Source organism: Diceros bicornis, chromosome 12 (assembly GCF_020826845.1).
Source record: "Diceros bicornis minor isolate mBicDic1 chromosome 12, mDicBic1.mat.cur, whole genome shotgun sequence".
Lineage (NCBI taxonomy): Eukaryota > Metazoa > Chordata > Mammalia > Perissodactyla > Rhinocerotidae > Diceros > Diceros bicornis.
Genome location: NC_080751.1, coordinates 70,614,541 through 70,633,356, shown reverse-complemented (window position 1 = coordinate 70,633,356; position 18,816 = coordinate 70,614,541). Strand labels below are relative to the sequence as shown.

The 18,816-nt window shown below is 43.8% G+C and overlaps 3 protein-coding genes across 6 annotated transcripts in view; 2 read left to right on the top strand and 1 right to left on the bottom strand.

Moving 5' to 3' along the window:
• Positions 1–4,686, top strand: part of ASAP2 (ArfGAP with SH3 domain, ankyrin repeat and PH domain 2) — a 172,403-nt gene extending 167,717 nt beyond the window's left edge. For all 4 annotated transcript variants that reach the window (XM_058551836.1, XM_058551835.1, XM_058551838.1 and 1 more), the window contains 2 exons: positions 217–339; positions 2,208–4,686. In XM_058551836.1, the coding sequence (XP_058407819.1) occupies positions 217–339; positions 2,208–2,282 (198 nt within the window). In that variant the 3' untranslated portion in view covers positions 2,283–4,686. The remainder of the gene's footprint in view (positions 1–216; positions 340–2,207) is intronic.
• Positions 4,687–5,478: 792 nt separating this feature from the next.
• Positions 5,479–18,365, bottom strand: ITGB1BP1 (integrin subunit beta 1 binding protein 1). The gene is made up of 8 exons (XM_058551840.1): positions 18,261–18,365; positions 14,996–15,106; positions 13,938–14,041; positions 11,021–11,099; positions 9,023–9,159; positions 7,006–7,098; positions 6,306–6,455; positions 5,479–5,744 (listed from the first exon to the last, which is right to left on the bottom strand). The coding sequence occupies exons 3-8, from the start codon at positions 14,007–14,009 to the stop codon at positions 5,673–5,675; spliced, it is 603 nt and encodes a 200-aa protein (XP_058407823.1). The 5' UTR covers positions 14,010–14,041; positions 14,996–15,106; positions 18,261–18,365; the 3' UTR covers positions 5,479–5,672.
• A 116-nt stretch (positions 18,366–18,481) lies between these two features.
• CPSF3 (cleavage and polyadenylation specific factor 3) overlaps positions 18,482–18,816 on the top strand; it is a 42,249-nt gene continuing 41,914 nt past the window's right edge. The window contains exon 1 of the mRNA XM_058551824.1: positions 18,482–18,651. Within this exon, the coding sequence (XP_058407807.1) occupies positions 18,602–18,651 (50 nt within the window). The 5' untranslated portion in view covers positions 18,482–18,601. The remainder of the gene's footprint in view (positions 18,652–18,816) is intronic.

Sequence of the window (18,816 nt, the reverse complement as noted above, 5' to 3'; positions counted from 1 at the left end):
GCTGGGATCGCTCCTTTTTTCTCTTCTGGCCTCCTCCTGGAAGCACCCCCCTTCTGGCCCCTAAGCTCCACTAACCTGCCTCATCTTGACACCGGTGGGCTCCCGGGCCTGCGGTCAGGACCCTTGGGACCAGCTGGAAGCATAGTGGCCCAGTTTTCTGCCCCAAGATCTGATGGCTTCCTGCCAAATCTTTGACGCCTCCTCTCCTCGATGCAGACCAAGTTAAAGCCCAAGCGGGTCAAAGCCCTCTATAACTGCGTGGCTGACAACCCAGATGAGCTGACCTTCTCTGAGGGGGATGTGATCATCGTGGACGGGGAGGAGGACCAAGAGTGGTGGGTGAGTCAGGGCCTGGTCCTGGGATGGGCCCAGGAGGGGTGGAGCTGAATCCCTGCCCGCCTGGCCTGAGAGGTCTGTTCCCAGGTGAGGCCCTGAGGCCTGCTGGCTGCTCTGCCCCTCACTAGCCTCAGATGTCACTTCCATGTACATCCACTTCTGAGTAGGCTTGATTTATCCCCCAGGTGAGGTTCCCCCTCATTAGGGTGGGCGGGCCAGTTGGGCTGCAGTTTCCAGAGCACACTTGAGAGTCTGAAATGAGGCCCCTGTGTTTGAGGCCTTGAGTTTCTAGGTGGTTCCCTCCTCCCTCCACCACTTTGCCGGTTTGGTGAAGTGAGGCACATAGAAAGAGCTGACCTGGGGGCGGAGTCCCTGGGCGTCAGTCTTGGTCCTGAAATGAGCTGTGGCGTCCCCGTGGGAGCTGGGATGGGAGAAGCATGGGGCTTCCCCTGGTGACCCTAAGAATCCAGACTCAGCCCTTACAGGCTGGGGGCCCTTGGGCAAGTGGCTTATGCTGCTAAGCCACCCCGTCTGTGAAAGGGAGGTCGCCACAGCACTGGTGTAGAGATTGTACCTGAAGGCCGCCAACGAGAGGCGGCTGTTGTAAAGCAAGGATAGTAGGATTAAATAACTTGCAGGAAGTGTGTGCATAGAGCATCTGGCAGTGTCTGCCACAGAGTAGCCACTAATGGCCCAGCTCTGTAGACTGAGCTCAGATATCAGTAGTTCATGTTGTGATGATGCAAACAGGACTTGTGGAAGTCGCTCTGCTTTGCCAAGTGCAAGGAGTGCTAGTTGGCATCCTAGCAGAGCTCCCACCTGCGTGAACTGTAAGTTCTCTGTCTCCGGGGCTTTGTGAACTCTCGGTGCCTGGCAACACGGCTGGAGTCGGGTATCTTCTTGTAGCCTCTTTCCCCGTGAGCGATTCAAGTGTCTGTCGGTCCAGAGCTCCCTTCTCTGTCAGCCTTGCTACGTATAGCACAGGCAGTAAAGGGGCCGCTGCTCCTGGTTCCCTGGTTCACGCAAGCTTCTTGGGCCTCTGCTTACCCAGCTCCTGCTGCGTGGCCAGCCCGGGTGAGGCAGAGAGTGCATGGACGGTGTGAGGACCTGAACTTCCTCCCTCCCGACTGCCCGCACGCCCTGAGACCTGAAGCAGGTCTGGCTTTCACACTTGTGTACAACCCACTATAAGGATGGGCTCCAGCCTGACAACAGGCTTAGCCATCTGGAAAATATCTGTTCATTTCAAAAACTGTAGAAAATACAGAAAGGTATAAAGAAAGTAAATGCTGTCCATAATCGCAGGGCCCCCTTCCAAAAAAACCAACCAATTATTTTGGCAATTTTCTTTTAGACTTTCATTTACCTATATAATTTACATTGTTGAAATCATACTTGATATATAACTTAAAATTTACCCAGAGCCAAAATAAATGGATTTATTGAAGTCTTCCATAAATGCTCAACTGCATTTAAATAGGGCCAAGTCACCTTTGCCACTGCCTGTGACTCTGCAGCTCACAAACTTCTGACGCTAAATTTCTTCATCCATTAAGAAAAGACAAGTGTGGGGTGGTTGGTGGCCAGACAGCTGTCCAGCCTGCCCCCCAAGATGGCCAGGACTCGGTGCGGGGCATGTTTCTGTGCAGACACGTGACGCACCTCTGCCAGGAGCTCCTCACAGATAGCAGGCACACATGATTTGAAACGTGAGTGCAAGAGAAAAGGAAAGACAGTTTAGATGTTTTACCCAAGTAATTCCTTCTCAGACTTCTTCTGAACAGATCTTTTTCTCTCCGAATGCTATCATGCCCTTCAAAGTTTCCAACGTTTGGAATTTTTATAACAACCTGAACTATTATTCATTTCAGATTGGCCACATTGATGGAGATCCCAGTCGTAAAGGAGCATTTCCCGTATCATTTGTGCACTTTATTGCTGACTAAATTGCTACTGAACACAAACACTTCTTTTAACAGTTGTTATGTTCCAGTTTCACTGTTGGTACCAAAACTCTTTCCAGATAACCAGTTTCATGAATTGTATTGTACGGTAGCCCACTTTCTCTAACGCCACTGTTCTGTTTTAAAAACTCAAAGGCATTTTATATCTATAAATGAATTGTTTTTCTAATTTGTGGTTTTCATGAAACATTGCTATACTTTTATTAGGAAAACTGAATTTCCTAAAAGGTGAACTGAAAAGTTATTTTAACTACAGAATTAAGATCCTGAATCTACAGACTTAGCTGAACCTAAAAATGCTGGAGAGAGAAAGAAATTCTTCCTGCTTTCCTTGGCTCATTTCTGAAGTCAGTGACCTTTAGTGCAATTATTGTTTTAGGAAGCCAGTAAACTGTCGCTTTAGAAGTCCATAGCCAGCCAGGACTTTCTAGATAAAATGCAATCAGTTCACCTTTAAAGACATTTAAAAAAAATACTTTTAAAGATTTCTTTTGAAATCCACCCAATGTTTATTTAAAGCAATTTGGAAATTTACACCTTAGTGCTGTACTTTCCAGCCCTAATTTGTGAGGTTGCAACTATCGTTGTATCCTGCATGTGCGTGTAATCTGTCGTGAGCAATCCTACCTAACAAAACTTCTGATGGTTTATTACGGCATACAGTAATAGCAGTTAATTCAGTTCTCGGTTATATAAAACTGCATTTCCTGAATTTGGTTAAAAACTAAGGATGATGGATTGCAAAACAGTTCTGTAAACTAGTTTATATGCTTTAGGTGTTTTGGAATTTGCCTTCTTGAACTTCCTTCATCACACAGGTAGATACTGTGGCACAGACCCCACTATGTTACCACATACCTGCTGTTTCCTATTGAGTGTACCACTGCCTTCCCTTTCTAGCTCATGAGAATGTTTACTCAGTTTAGTGTCTTGTATTTATATAATATACCAACAGGAATGGTAGTTACACTGTCTTGAAATTTAATCAGTCCATTTGTTTGTAATCAAGAGCATATTGGAAATCTGTAGGTCCCAGGTAATAAATACTCCCCAACATGCCAGTTTTACTATTGAAGTCTATCATATCATTCTTAAACTTAAGCTGCTGGGGGCGGGGGGATTAGGTTGTATCTGATAAGATGAAAATTCATTAGTTTAATGAACTTGACTGTCATACCTCTATTTAGTAATTGTGAGCATAAGATTCATAGTAGGAATATTGGAAATTTTGGCATTCTTTGAGAATAAATAGGCATATAATGCCCACTTGGATTTTTACCAAAAGTAAAGGAATAAATTTAAATATAGGCTTGGAAAGCAAGGCGGTGATGCTTTTATTGCATTTGTTATGATGGTACATTTGATTGAAGCAGCCTGTCTTTATTATGCAAGACACTTGTTAAGTGCAGAGCTTTTTTTTTTTGTTTTTTTAATTGCATTGTATTTTTTGTTGCTATTATAAAGGAAGACAGAACAAACTGGAATGTTTTATGATATTATATGGCAGTTGCTTTTTGCCTTTCAAAGTTCTGGGTAAAAATGTGTTAGATCTGTAATTAAAGTCTTTTTTTAAAGCACTACATCTATTTTCACTAATTGTTAATTTCTGTTGTTTGAACCCTTCATTTAGTTAATTCTCTCATAGATTTAAGGAAGTAAACAGATATATTTTGCACAGTGCACTTCTTATGTATATTTTAACACAATCCTCCCACATCTGTATCTTATAATCGGCCTTTTGACTACTTGGTGCCAGCCTCATAGGATTTCAAGTTGATTCATATCAACATTTGAACGCCAGTCCCAAACTAATCTATCAGGTTCACTGGTACATAAATATCTAGGAAATATTTTTCCAGTCTACAATTTGGTGGTGCTATTGTGCAGTAATTAATATTACTCTTGCCAGAGGAGAAATTATATTAAAGACCCTGCTAATATCCTTTCTTAGTTATTTGCTCTTTGCAAATTTTAAACAAGCAACTGAGAGAAAGGAAAACATTGTAGATATCTATTTATATTTAAAGTTTATGTTTCATGAACTTAGCTGCAGGATTCTGGCATTTTGCATGCCATTTTCCATCAGATCTGACTTCTAGGGATGATGACTCAGAAATATGTGCACAGACTAATAGTTACTGTGTGATCTGTTAAGGGATGGATAACATGATATGCAGCGTGGAATGCTATTTGAGATGTATGATATTCAATTCATTCACTTGATTACTTGGGTCTAGTTGCAGCGCAACTGTATATATTGTATAACCTAAATCAATTCTTATTTTCATTGTCCTTAATGCAGTGATTTATAATTAGAGCATGTTTAAGTTTACTCTTCTTGTTAACTAGTCATTTGACTAGAAAAAATAAAATACTTTTAAATGGACATGGTGTTATTTTTAATGTTTTTAATCCTTACAGCATTGCACATTAAAATGGTCCTTTAAAAAAATAACAATAGTGTGTACTGTACATGGGATTCTTTAAATACTATTACTTTCAATATGAGCAGTAATCTTTTTTTTTTTTTTTTGGTGAGGGAGATCAGCCCTGAGCTAACATCTGTGCTAATCCTCCTCTTTTTGCTAAGACTGGCTCTGAGCTAACATCTATTGCCAATCCTCCTCCTTTTTTTTCTTCCCCAAAGCCCCAGTAGATAGTTGTATGTCATAGTTGCACATCCTTCCAGTTGCTGTATGTGGGACGCGGCCTCAGCATGGCCGGAGAAGCAGTGTGTCGGTGTGCGCCTGGGACCGAACCCTGGCCGCCCGTAGCGGAGCGCGCGCACCCAACCGCCAAGCCACGGGGTCGGCCCTGAGCAGTAATCTTTTAAAGTTCTCTTAACTCTGAGATAAATAAATATTGTGGTTTACTAGCATGTTCTCCTGACAATATACTTTTCAAGTTTTACTTCTTGTGTCTTGAGTTGGCAGTGTCACTGTTTCAAACCAGCATGACCCAGGTCCCCAAGCCAGACCTCTGCCTGACCAGAGCTCCAAGCCAGTGAGACCACATCACGGGGAAGTGCTGCAGATCAGACTGCATTAGTCTTCCTCAGAAAGTCTCAACGTTGATTGATTATTCACTGCGTGCACTTCCGTGACACTTAGGTGTTAAGCTTGTGTTTAAAAGTGACAAGCAAGGTTTCTTTTTTAGTCCCAGGAAGTAAATAACTTCATTGAGAGTTAATAAGACATTTTAATAGAAAAGCAAATGATCGATATTTTATACATTACATTTTCTTCAGGAAAAATCTAGAGCAAGGGATCATTTCATATGTCTGTAACAGTTCAGCATTGCAGATTGAAAACAGAACTATTTAGAAAACACCTGAACTTGCACATGAAGTCTACTTCCACTGGATTGCAGAATTCAGGATTTCTCAGATGTTAACACAGAGTCAAAAGCGGTGGATAAAACTTTGCAGATTGCTTGTGCTTGTTCCTACATTAAATGAAAAGATTCAGTAAGACAGTGTTCATAAATCTCTTCCTGAACTTAATTTGACCAGCAAAAGCTGTAAATTTGACCCTCTTAACAGCTCTCCTGAACCTGCACATCAACAGTTTCAGAAAGCCCAGGACACAGCCTGCCTGGATCAGCACAACACATCATGTGCTCTCTTCCTGTGCTCCTTCGGAGAACTGCACGGGAGGTAACACATAGGACCTGCGGCCTTTAGAAAGGACCATCACGAGTCAGTCAGAACAACAATATACAGGAAAGGAGGGGGCCTCTGCCCGTGGAGGACACACCACTGCCCTCACCTGATTTGTGTTTACCCTGAACCTTCCTGTCCTGGCACATGTGAGTGCTGCTCCTGGCCTGCAGCAGGTCTGGACAGCTGGCTGACCTAGGGCCTGACAGTCATTCATTATATTACACCAGGTATTAGATACCTAGTGGATAGCACCTCTGCAGCCTTTGGAAAGACTGTAAATAGTCTCTGGTTTTACCACTTCGTTTGATGAATAAGAGACTAACCAAGGTAACTTAAAACCTCACCAGGCTGTTGCACTGATAAACCCATAGGCTGTATTCTTCATTGCTTGCATCTGTGGTTTTCAGAGCCAGTAAGCTTTTTCCTGCCCCCAGACCATCATCATAACACACCATCCGGATGATTAAATATAGAGCATGCCTATGCAAAACATCCTGCAGAAGTCAGGAAAAAGAAAGATTGTGATTATTTTACATGTTTCTCCGCTCTCATTACACACATTTTCCCATGCAGAATTTATTGTGAGGCTTTAAACGGACCATATCTATCCATGGATCTGGCAGAAAGTAGTTTTATAGGTTTTTTACCCAAAGGCATGTTCCAGTATGCTCAGTTACAGGGCAGTTTGCCTTCAGGATTATACCTTCCTGCTTAAATTCCAGAAAGAGAGGAGTAAGATGATCTAAGTTCATGATCCTGCTCTCTATGCCCAGCTTCCAAGCTGACAGCTGCTCTGAACTGGTGTGGAGTCCTAAGCTGAAAATGCATTAGGATTTTCAGCAGTGGGGGTGTTGGCTTGTGCTCGACCACACAGGAAAAGCAAAAGGAAGCCCCTATTCACTGACCCTACAGAATGGGTCACTTCTGAGACCAGCTGCCAGGAAGGTTTACAAACCAAGCACTCTGCAAGCAGGAGCAGACCTGACTACCCGTGGCCTCTAATACCTAAAACACAGTTTTTCCTTAATAAATTATGTTACTTACATACTGATCTGATGTTGATACTTTTATACCATACTTGGAAACTCCCATAATAAATTCTTCCTCCAGAGGAACGAAGGGCAACTTTCCATCTTGCTTTAAAATAAAAATAAAGTACATGATACACATTAAAAATTGTTACATTCTTAAGTTTGATTAGTCAATTTTAGTATCTGGCCCAAACCTTTGCAAGACTGTGGATTACACAACAGCCTGGCAAGAATCTCTCCAAAGAGGCCAAAGAAAAATCCTCCCCTGCCCCTTTTTTTTCTTCAGTTCACAAATCTGAGCAAAGTTCAGATCCATGCACTCCATGAATATTGTCCTATCCCCTTGTCTTGGTGTTAACCCTAATTACAAACTGAGATACTTCTCACAGATCCCAGTGAGGTTAAAATATTTACATTCGAAAAATAAGTCTTATTTAGATTTAAAAATACTTAAAGCTTATACTAACGTCAGCACATGATTAGGAAACACGGCTGCTAGAACCATTTTTCTTAGCTGTTCTATATCTTACCCAAGTGTTAGATATGTCTGGTTCTCCCCATGCCCCAGGGCTTCAGGCAAGTAAACAGTGCTTAAAGAGTGGTTATTAGGCTCTCAAAAATACCAGTAGTACTTGGAGCTATTAAGTAGAACAGCACACAATACCTGATGGTTTCTCCCTAGCAGATTATCCAGTTTTATCTCCTAAGTCAGAATACTGCCTAACTTGTCTTTTCTAAAATAAATAAGATATTGTTGGCAATCAGTAGATGTTTCGTACTGTGAATGTTTTTGTGGAACCGTTTGCCTACGTTAAAGAAATTATGGTAAATGAGCTATGTCCAGACACCTTAATTTTGATCCTCACACTGCTCTAGTCACCTCTTGCCAGTCATTTCTCACAGTAGTTGAAAGCATTCCAAGATCAACAGATGGGGTAATAGTAATGCTATTGTCAATAATGGAATTGTAAGAAGCCCCAATTCTATGGTGATATAAGAAATTGACCAGTCCTTATCAGAATCAAAAGAATCTGAGTTTTCGGGGGAAACTTTATTAGCAGCCTTTCAGTACAGTACTTAGATTAGTTAGTTGTTGCTTGCACATTGTTGAAACGACTTTAAATTCCAAATTAAACGCAGGATACTAATTATGTCAGTCCAGACTACCAAGAATTCGCCGTTAAATGGCAAATTAGATTTGCTGATTTCCCTCAGAAGAGATGACTTTTACTTTCATGAGGATATGAAACGTTGTATTTAATGAATTCTCCATGGTTTAAGAGACCATACATTCCTAAGAGCAACCAATACTCTATGAACTGATAAAGGACTGTTCCCATTGCAGTAATATCCCTTTGTTAATGAACACAAAGACATTTAATTCCATTTTCTAGAAACTCAGGAAGCAACGTACTAACTGTATAGTATTAAATCTTTTGGTTCATCCACTTCCACCTTGGCCAGGATCAAGACCTTATAATATTTTGTACACTAACCTCACACCTTTTATTTGTCTTAATTTTCATTCTTAATTTTCCTTCATGTTGATTTATTTATCTTCTTGACCAGGATATATTTTTGAAACCCACCTCACCTCAATTCTTGTGGGAAACGGGGTACAAATACATAGATATGTTAGGTCAGCACCACTGTGAATTAGATTATTCAGAGAGCTGAAACTAGTTCAATGGAGATATAGTAAGGTCTTGCCAGACTGTTTTAAAAGCCTAACCTCTGGTGTGTAACCAGTCACCACACTCAGCTCCTCATTTAAACAAGGAGGTCAGTCAGCCCCAGAAAAAGTAAAAAGGACTGAAGGAAGGAACAGTGATGCTGTGTTCCTGTGCGACTCGGTCTCCATGGCACCTTGTAGCACCTACAACCACAGCGCTCAGTAAATATTTTAACAGTGATGAAAGCATGGCTTCAGATAAGACAGTGAGAAGACCTGGAGGAGCAAACCTCTCTCTCCAAAGCCATGAGCTTACTCTATAGAAACTTAATTGAAATGTTGTTTGTTGTTTTTTTACCTGGGCAACATCTATATAATTTATCAAGTCTAGTGGCCCTTCAAGACTTTTTCCCTCCGAGACTTTCAGTTTCTCAATGGCACCAACGTATTTTATTCGAAATTCTACACAGGTATCTGAATTATTGTTGCTTTGTCCTAAAGATAAAAGAAAAAATGTAATAGTAAGTCTTCAAAAGAAATAGCTGCATTACAGGGTATCCTCAACCCCTTCCCAAATAGGAAACAGACTGTGTCATCAGAACTTAAACTTCAGTAACAATAAAAATTGTTTTAATGCAAAATTTTTTGATGTAATGAGACAGAACTTAAAATTTCACTAACCTTTTCCTCAGTGACTCACAATATACTAAATGTATAAAAATCTCAATAGGAATAAATTAAGTATTGCTATCCTTCATTTCAAAACAAACAAGAAAACTAAAATGTCAACTAGATAATGATTGAGCACCTTTAAACTGCATAATGACATTTAATTATTTTTTGGTTTCTTCTCCCTCTTTACCATGTTAATTTTTAACTTTCTTTCCTGGTCTACCTCTACCATTCAGTCAGAAAAGACTGGACAATTTTTTTGTGTGTGTGTGAGGAAGATCAGCCCTGAGCTAACATCCATGCCAATCCTCCTCTTTTTGCTGAGGAAGACTGGCTCTGAGCTAACATCCGTGCCCATCTTCCTCCACTTTATATGGGACGCCGCCACAGCATGGCCTGACAAGCGGTGCCTCAGTGCGAGCCCGGGATCTGAACCCGGGTCGCCAACAGCGGAGCGTGAGTACTTAACCGCTATGCCACGGGGCCGGCCCCAGACAATTTAATGTAGAAGGAATAATGCTGGACAAGAAGTCCTTTAGCATAACAGATGTTAACAGGTTGAAGAACTATGCATGTGCTATAAAATACAATGCAAAATTACCACAAAGTATTTACGACATCTGCCATGGGAAGGGAATGCTATGGGATTACTTTTAGGTTGTGTTTATGTATTAAAAAAAATCCACATTTTTAATATTTTAAAGGCATCTGGAAGTAAAGATAATAGACCTTACACTACTACATTCTCTTTTACATCATATGTTTCTTCTCTCCACCGCCCCTCCCCCACCACCACTTTTTATAGCCTGACTGGTCCATGATCCTGAAAGGAAAAGGGGAAGGATTTTAGACAAGAAAATGAATATAGTATATTTCCAATTAGACACTAGCTAATACATGGGTTAGAAGCCACCTTTTGATTACTAAAGAGCTACTCACTTTGGATGGCTGCATAAATGTTTTCAAGGGTCTGTAATAGAGGCTACCCTTAATTACCCTGTGCTCCTGATGTTTACGAGCTAGTGTACCTCTGGGTATATGGCTCCTTAATCCTTTTAGTCAGTGAGACATCTGTCTTACACCCCATAAACAACATAATTCATGCTCTGCCACCCCATTTCTTAGAAAGCTATTTTGAAACTTCTAAATTGTTACCATGATGTTTTCGGCACATTTGCTCTAGTACCAGTTAAGAGCAGTTTGCCAACATGCAAACCAAGGCAGTGGTTTTCACCAACCACTTTACACCCCCAACCCATGTTCCACCAGATCTCGGGCCATTTCTAAACTCTTGTCAAAAATGGCAGAGGAGAGGGGCTGGCCCAGTGGCGCAGTGGTTAAGTTCACGCGCTCCGCTCTGGCAGCCCAGGGTTCACAGGTTCGGATCCTGGGCGCAGACCTACACCCATGCTGTGGCAGTGTCCCACATACAAAAAATAGAGGAAGACTGGCACGGATGTTAGCTCAGAGACAATCTTCCTCAAGCAAAAAGAGGAAGATTGGCAATGGGATGTTAGCTCAGGGCCAATCTTCCTCACACACAAAAAAAACCAAACTTAAAAAAAATGGCAGAGGAGAGAAAGAAAACTCCAAATACTCAAGAACTCCTTGTGCTACCATGGTAAAACTACATGAACATCACTTAAAAGCCTTAGACAATAAGTGATCCCATCCTTTTCTGTACCTGAGCTTTTGGTGGAATCGGTATCGAGGCTGGCCACAGTGCTAGATCGTGAAAGCCCCCCAAGGCTGGAATCTACAGACTGAGAAACAACAGACAAACACACAAAATATAAACATAATTAGAAGCCCTATCTTCTCAAGTTCTCTACCAAACATTCAAATTATTTACTTATCACAGTTGAATCAACACATACACAATCAGCTCAATTATTCAGGCAGATCGACTGTGACAGACTTTTCTAAAGACAAATTCTATAACGAACTTCAAAAAACAGATAATCCCAACTGCTCTTCCCATAACACAGTACTGGATACACGTGCCAACATTCCCAGTCTAAATCAAAGCCATTACCTCTGTCTCCTTACAAGTTGCCTGGTACATCTGAAAATCTACACCTTGCTTTCGTGTTATTTCCACTGAACTCAAAAAGCACCCTGTGCAGAAGGCAGGCAGGGAGTGTTACCCTGTTTAACAATGAGCACAGAGCCAGAGATGTGAAGTGATTTACCCAAGGCTACACCTAGTAAATACCCTAACTCTCTAATCCAGGCCACCTGGTTCCCGTCCCATGGCAGCTGCAGTTACTCCGATCAGCACTGGCCCTCGGCTGCCTACACAGGCTGCCTGCAGAGCAGAGCATAACTATCAAGGTGAACTGCAAAGAAAAACCACCAAAATTGTTAAGCAAAATACAAAGAATCCTACATGTTAGTATAGTTTGTGCTACAGAATTTTATACTCTCCATGTGCTTAATTTCTTTAGAAATAACATTCTATGAAAACTTTTGATTCAAACATTAGTCACTTTTGGGGCCGGCCCAGTGGCGTAGCTGTTAAGTGTGCATGCTCCGCTGCGGCGGCCCAGGGTTCGGATCCCTGACGCGCACCGACGCACCACTTGTCAAGCCATGCTGTGGCGGAGTCCCATATAAAGTGGAGGAAGACGGGCACGGATGTTAGCCCAGGGCCAGTCTTCCTCAGCAAAAAGAGGAGGATTGGCAGATGTTAGCTCAGGGCTGATCTTCCTCACAAAAAAAAAAAAATTTAGTCACTTTTTTTGGGCCGGCCCGTGGCTTAGCAGTTAAGTGCGCGCGCGCTCCGCTGCTGGCGGCCTGGGTTTGGATCCTGGGCGCGCACCTGGGCGCGCACCGACGTACCGCTTCTCCAGCCATGCTGAGGCCGCGTCCCACATACAGCAACTAGAAGGATGTGCAGCTATGACATACAACTATCTACTGGGGCTTTGGGGGAAAAAATGAATAAATAAATAAAATTATAAAAAAAAAATTTAGTCACTTTTTTGCACTTCAAATCAAAATTAAATTTAAAAAGTACACTCAAATTTTTTAAACGTTTAAGAAGTGAATCAAGGTGAATGCAAAAGTGTATCAAGTCTTAAATGTGTTTCTTCCCTTTTTCATAATTGCATGTCTTGGAATCTAATCTAAAATGAGAACAGAGCTGTATGTATAGAGATGTTCATCATAATGTTTGTGTGGTACTAAAAAACTGGAAATAACCTATATATTCAATGGGTGGAGGGAGGGGAGTAGGAATTCAGATGCTGTTACAAATGCAGACTGGCTTCTGGGATGAGCACAACTCCTAAAGTGAGTAACAGAGTGAGTTTTTGTGCTTCAAACTACCCCTCCAGACAGGAAAACACCAGTACCTGGTGACCCTCTGAACAAGGAGAACAAGAAGGGTGAAACTGGTCTATTTTTCCCATGTTCAGAATATACAACAACAAAAGCTTACATCATCCTAAAACACAAATCTAACAGTCACAACTTTGCTTAGAAACCACTCGAGGCTCACCATCATTTTCAGGATAAGACCCTCACTCTGTGGCATGTGGTCCCTTCTGCACCTCTCCCGCCCCACCACCCAACTTGCCTGAGTTAGCAAGGTCCTTTAGGAATCAGAAAATCAGGGCTCTAGTCCTGCTCTGCCAGCAGCAAGTCATCATGTCTTCCTTTATCCACTTTCTAATCTAGAAAACAAGCAGCTGGGCCAGACCACTGATTCCCAGGCTGGGGTCCTCACACTTAAGGTAACGGGGGGAAGGCTACAGCAGGGAGGTTCTTGACTGGCTTCGGGAGTTCAAAACCCATAAAGAAGACTGTTGATTTTCCCACTCTAAGACTGCACAGGATTCCTAAAATGTCCAGTTTCTGTGCTTTTCACTAGCACATCAGCTCAGTGCTAGCACTGACTGGAAATCCCAAATGGCTGTCACGTGTGTTTTCATTCACCGGGGTGTGGCCGTTACTACTCAGTGTGGCACCCAGGGGGTAGTGTGAGGCATCCGCCTGGAGGCAGGGCACTCCCTCATGCTGTGCTGTGGGCTCCTCTCCTGCCTCGCTGAGTCCCAGCACTGAGCACACGTCTTTTAAAACAGAGCTCACAAGGGTGGAAAACGAACAAAACACTCTGTAGTAGTAAAAACATGGGAACCACAGGACCAGGTCCAGGACTCAGGACTCTGAGGTCCCTTCACGTTCAAATACTCTACTTCACAAGGGTTCTAATCATGGCATTTGCCTTAGGATCCAACTAACTCACTGAAAAGTAGATAGAACTACAGTTATGCACACACACCACAGATCTTTAACTGCCTGTAATTTCTATCATGTAAAAAATTTTAAAATCAGTGTTTGTTTCAATGAGACCATTCATAGGTCCTGTCCCATCTAGGTTAGTGGATTTAAGAATTTCAGAAAATCTACCAAAACAAAATAAAACTAAATCAAGCACAGAATGTGTCTCCACTGCAAAAAATGAATGTTAAAACACACCTAGTCTGAAGAACATCAGGAGGTCTGTCTGCCATGGTTAGTATCCTTTATGCAGTATCAGTTAGAAGAAACAAAATTCTCACTGCTTTATGATTCCTTCCTAATTCCATCTCCCCTACCTTGCTCTTAGTACTGATTTCACTACTTTGGGAACTGCTACTACTGTGTCTTTTTTTCCCTTTCCGAAACATTTTCCACCATAGCTTGATCCAGAGGAGCTCCCCTAGAAGAACAAATGTTAGTTAGTTACATCAAGAAAAACAAATTTAAATCACTTCATGCGTAATAGGAATAAAAAGCATCAATTCCTTCCAGTTCCATGGTGTATTCCTCTTACTTAAAACATATTTTCCTTTGACCACAAAATGTGGATACTATTCTTTTTCATTCTTTCTTTCTTTTTAAATTTCAAAAATCTAATCCAATGAACCAAAAAGGCAAAAACCTTCTTGTCATATCTAGAGGTGTGAAAAGCCCTGTTCTCAGAAGTAACAGACATATGTCCTCTAGTTCTCAAGCTATTCAAGTGCCTTCCTTCTCTTTAACCAATTCAAGAGGTTAGTAAAATACGTGAAATTAGTTTACCAACCAAGATACTGAGATTCAGTGACTGGCTCAGGTTCACGGTCTGTAAATGGTCGGGCTAAGAACAGAAGACATACGTACCTCTCAGAAATGTGCATTTTTCTTGAAATTTGGAACTATCTTTAGGTAAAAGCTGACATAAGAACATTCCTCCTCGCTCCAGTAAGGCCAGGGAAGGAAGTGACCTTAAGTTTCCCAGAGTCAGTCTTACATATATCTTTTTTTAAATGAATGATTTATCCTTGTCCACTTCATGGAAGCACATATATTATACTTGGAAAATTATTAACTAGCCTGCACAATGTTTCATAGTTCAAGTACTTCCAAATACACTGTCTCATTTTATCCTCACAGCAACATGGGGACACATTCATTTGTTCCCCATGTTTTCTAAGGGTCTCGTCTGTGCCATATACTATGCTCAGGGCTCTAGGCCCCGATCCTCAGGGGGCTTACAGAAGGTAGGTTATAATCTCCATTTTACAGATGAGGAAACTGTGACCCATCTTTCAAGAGGATTTATGACTAAGATAACCTAACAAATTTTTACCAAAGATTGGATTCTGCAGAAGGAACAAGGGAATCTGCTTACTAATAGAATTGAACACTATTTATTGTCTTCAGAGGTTCCACAGAGAGCAGTCTGCACAGATCACTTCCTTTCATTCTGACATGGTCAATTCTTGTCAGAAAACCAAGGTACCTGATGGAGGAAGAAGAATGGGTAAGTTGTAGAGTGGTCAGTGAATGTCTGCGCTCAAGGAACAGTTTCTCCCATCCTATTTGGAGATCCCACCGTAAGTCCACTCACTAGAGTCTGACCTTAAGCCACTTACCCAAGACCTACCCCTGAGCCCAAGCTTTTTAATCAGCCTCATCATCCCACTTATTTCTATATTTTTGCTTAATCTGCGGAATAGCAAGGAACTCTGATTCACTGATTCAGTCTTAAGTGGTCAGTGAGCACCCACCAGGTGCTAGGGATACATCCGTGAACAAGACAGACAAAGCCCCTGACCTCAGGGAGCTCATTTTCAGAGAGAGGAGACAGACCCACAAGAAAACCAGACATAAAACACATTGTTAGGAAACAATCATCGCTATGAGGGGAACTAAAGCAAGTTAAGGAGATACAAGTGACCGAAGGAAGGGGGAGTATTTCAGAAAGAAAAAGATGCTCTGAGGCAGTGGGAGTTAAGACCTGAGCGAAGTGAGGGTAGTCACAGACGTGAAGGAAAAGCATTTTGGGTAGAAAGTACAGCAAGTACAAAGGTCCTGAGGGAACACGCCTGAGGCCAACAGGACTAGAGCAGGAGCATGAGGGAGAGTGAGGGATGAGGAGAAGGATCCGCAGGAGGCCTCAGAGGCCCTGACAAAAGTTTGGGGTTTATTTTGGGTTTAACGGGAAGACTCTAGAGGCTTTTTAAAAAGCAGTCAAGTGATACAATCAGATTTCTGTTTTAGAAAGATGACTCTGGCTGCCGGGTAGAGGACTAACTACACAGGGTAAGAGTAAAAAGAGGGAGACCGATTAGAAGTCACTGTGAATAATTTGTTGCAAATGATAGCCTGGCTATCACAGGATACTTCTCAGTAAGAAAGAGATGGGAAGAGAGCTTTATTCCAGGTCTGCACAAAACTAGGTTAACCTAGCACCATAAAGTAGCATGTTAGTGGTCTCTGATGGGCTCAAATGATGGTGTACAGCATATTTAAGCACATTATATTTTAAGTATATATAAATACATATTTCAATATATATAACAATTTAAAATGTGATTTAAAAATAAAGTTTGATTCTATTGTTAGTGAAATCCTGAAGCATCTCTTCAAATCCTTAGAATACTAGAATGATTTGAAAATCACCACATTATACCATAAAGCCTTTGCAACTACTTTCTTTTCGTCATCAATCTAGGAGCCCAGTGGGAAAAAAGCATTTATTAACGTCTTTGATATCTGCTGCTATTTGGGGCATGTTCTTAAGCAAATCATTCTTGTCTCTAAATTATTCATGCATAGAAATGAGGCTAAAGATACTGATGATCATCTGGATGTTCCAGATTCATCAAATGCAAAAATGCCTAAAATGGAACCCCTCAGCTTCCCCTCCCTATCTGCTCCTCTCCTCTCCTCTCCCTGTCAGTAAATTATATTATTTCTGGTAGAAACCAGGAAATCATCCACCCCTCACTGTCCTCCAGGCTCCACATTCAATCAGGCACCAAAACTCACTGAATACACCGCCTGAAGAGTTCTCTCACCCACGTCTCTAACAGGGCCCCGGCATCATCACTAGACCATTGCTGTATATAAATACTTGTTCATTATCTGAAGAAAGCAGTGGATCCTCAACCCATAAAAATGCACACAAGCACAAAGTCTGGCATGCAATTTAAGGCATTCATGTCCCAACTGGACTCCTTGCCCCTTTAAATCTACTACCAAGCTCCAGCTAAAATGATTTCTTTAAAACTCAAATCTGACGCCGCCAACCTGCTTAAAATCTTTCGCTGGCTCCCCAAAGTTAGAGACTGAAGTCAAAACCTCTTCACCAGGACACACAAGATCCTCCATGACCCGGCTCCTACCTACCTCTCCAGTCTCACAACCAGCTTCACACCTGATTAATCTCTAAGGAATGCCAAGCTGCTGGAGGTTCTCAGCAGGCACTATGCTCTATGCTGCCATGCTTTGCTCTCGCCGTTCACTCTGCCTGGAATCTCCTTCCACCTTGCATTCACTCTGCTTTCAAGACTCAGTTCAGGCTTCTTCTCTTCTAGAACGCCCCCCTTGGACCTCCAGGTTGGGCTTAGGGACCTGTCCTCCACAGCTTGGGTATACACCCTGATCATAGCATATCATAGCACACACTGGAAAGTCTGCTATTGTCTACTTGTGACTATCTCACTCTATGAACTGTGAGCTCGTCAAAGGCAGCAGCAAGGTTATTCATCTCTGTGTACCCAACGCCTGGCACAGTCTGGCAGAGGACATGCTTAGTGAACTGGAGAACCTTCTTGGGAGATGACACGAAAATAACAACTCCCCTGCACTGAACAGCTGCATGTGCAGCCCAGTGTAGGTGCTCTACTGTGCACCTCTAACCCTTCTACTGCAGACCGGCAAGGCTACCCTATTACAGCCCCTTTCAATAAGGAAGCCAAAGCTACGAGATTAAGGGACTCGCCCAAGGTCTCCAAGCTAATAATGGGTGGGACCAAGTCTGGAACCTACACAGACTAGCTCCAAAGCTCTTTCCAGAGCCCACCCTGCTCCCCACGTATTCCTCACTGTTGTGAGCGCCTCCCACGTGCTGCTGCGCAGGATGACAGTAAACAGGACAGACATGACCTCTGCCCTCTGCAGTGAGGGATGGGGGTGGACGCGGAGGGAAAACCAACAGGAGCCGGCACAAAAAGTGAGCGCTCCTCACCGCCCCACAAGGCAGAGCCCGACACGGGCAGCAGCCCCGCGGATGCCCCATTCCCGTCGCCCTTCCCACGGGGCCGCTCCGCACACGACATCCGTCGTCACAGGTGCTGCGGTCCCACCCCAGACAGGAATCGGCACCGGGGCACTGCCTCCTCTCTCAGGCCGGGCCCACTCTCGGCTCCCGCCGCCCACCCCAAGCCGCCTCGGGGCCTGGGTCCCCGACCAGAGGAGGGCGGGTCCCCGCGGAGACCGCGGCCCCCGCGGCCCCACCCATCCGCCCCACCGCGGGCCTCCCCGCCGGCGTCGCCCTCGGGGCCCGCGTTCCCGGCCAGGCTCCGCCAGGGCGCAGCGAGGGCAGGGCTCTCACCTCACAGCCGCTGGCCCATCCCTGGGGTCGTCTGCGGTCGGGGTCAGACACCCACCGCCCCAGCAGCAGCCGTCGCAGCAGCCATTCCAGTGCTTAGTCCAGCGCCAGCTTTTCCGGGCCCCCTGGCCCCTACCGCCAGGCCCCGCCTCCGGCACGTCACGCAGGCGCAGTCTTGACCTCGCCCCAGGTTTCTGACCTCCTGTGGGGCGGAACCTCGCGAGCGGGGATCTCCGACCGGAAGTGGAGGGGAGGAGCCTAGTGCCGCGGGCGCCGGAGTGCCGGAAGTTGTGTTCTTGGTGGATGGCGTTCTGTCTGCGGGTCCCGGTGGCTGTGCTTCCAATTTAGGAACGCTCCAGCGACCTGTTCCTCGCCTAGTCTCTCCTTCAGACTTCCGAGATGTCTGCGATCCCTGCTGAAGAGAGTGACCAGCTGCTGATCCGCCCCCTGTAAGGGACCAGTGAGAGAGGGCAGCAAGCCGCGGGCTGCGAGAGGCGAGGAGTAACCCGGTGGTTGGCTCCTCAGTCGCCCCCGCGCCGGCGTGCCTCGGCCGCCTGCCCTTGGTCCGCAGCCTGGCTGACGGGGTTTGGAGATCTGTTGATCGGAAGGGGCGT

Excerpts from the sequence above, each read along its gene's own strand:
- ITGB1BP1 (XM_058551840.1), bottom strand. The coding sequence starts at position 14,009 with ATGTTTCGGAAAGGGAAAAAAAGACACAGTAGTAGCAGTTCCCAAAGT. Across the intron at positions 11,100-13,937 it reads AAATCAGTACTAAGAGCAAG|TCTGTAGATTCCAGCCTTGG; the intron begins GTAGGGGAGATG and ends GTTGTTTCTCAG. Across the intron at positions 5,745-6,305 it reads TTTATCAGTGCAACAGCCTG|GAACAAGCACAAGCAATCTG; the intron begins GTGAGGTTTTAA and ends CATTTAATGTAG.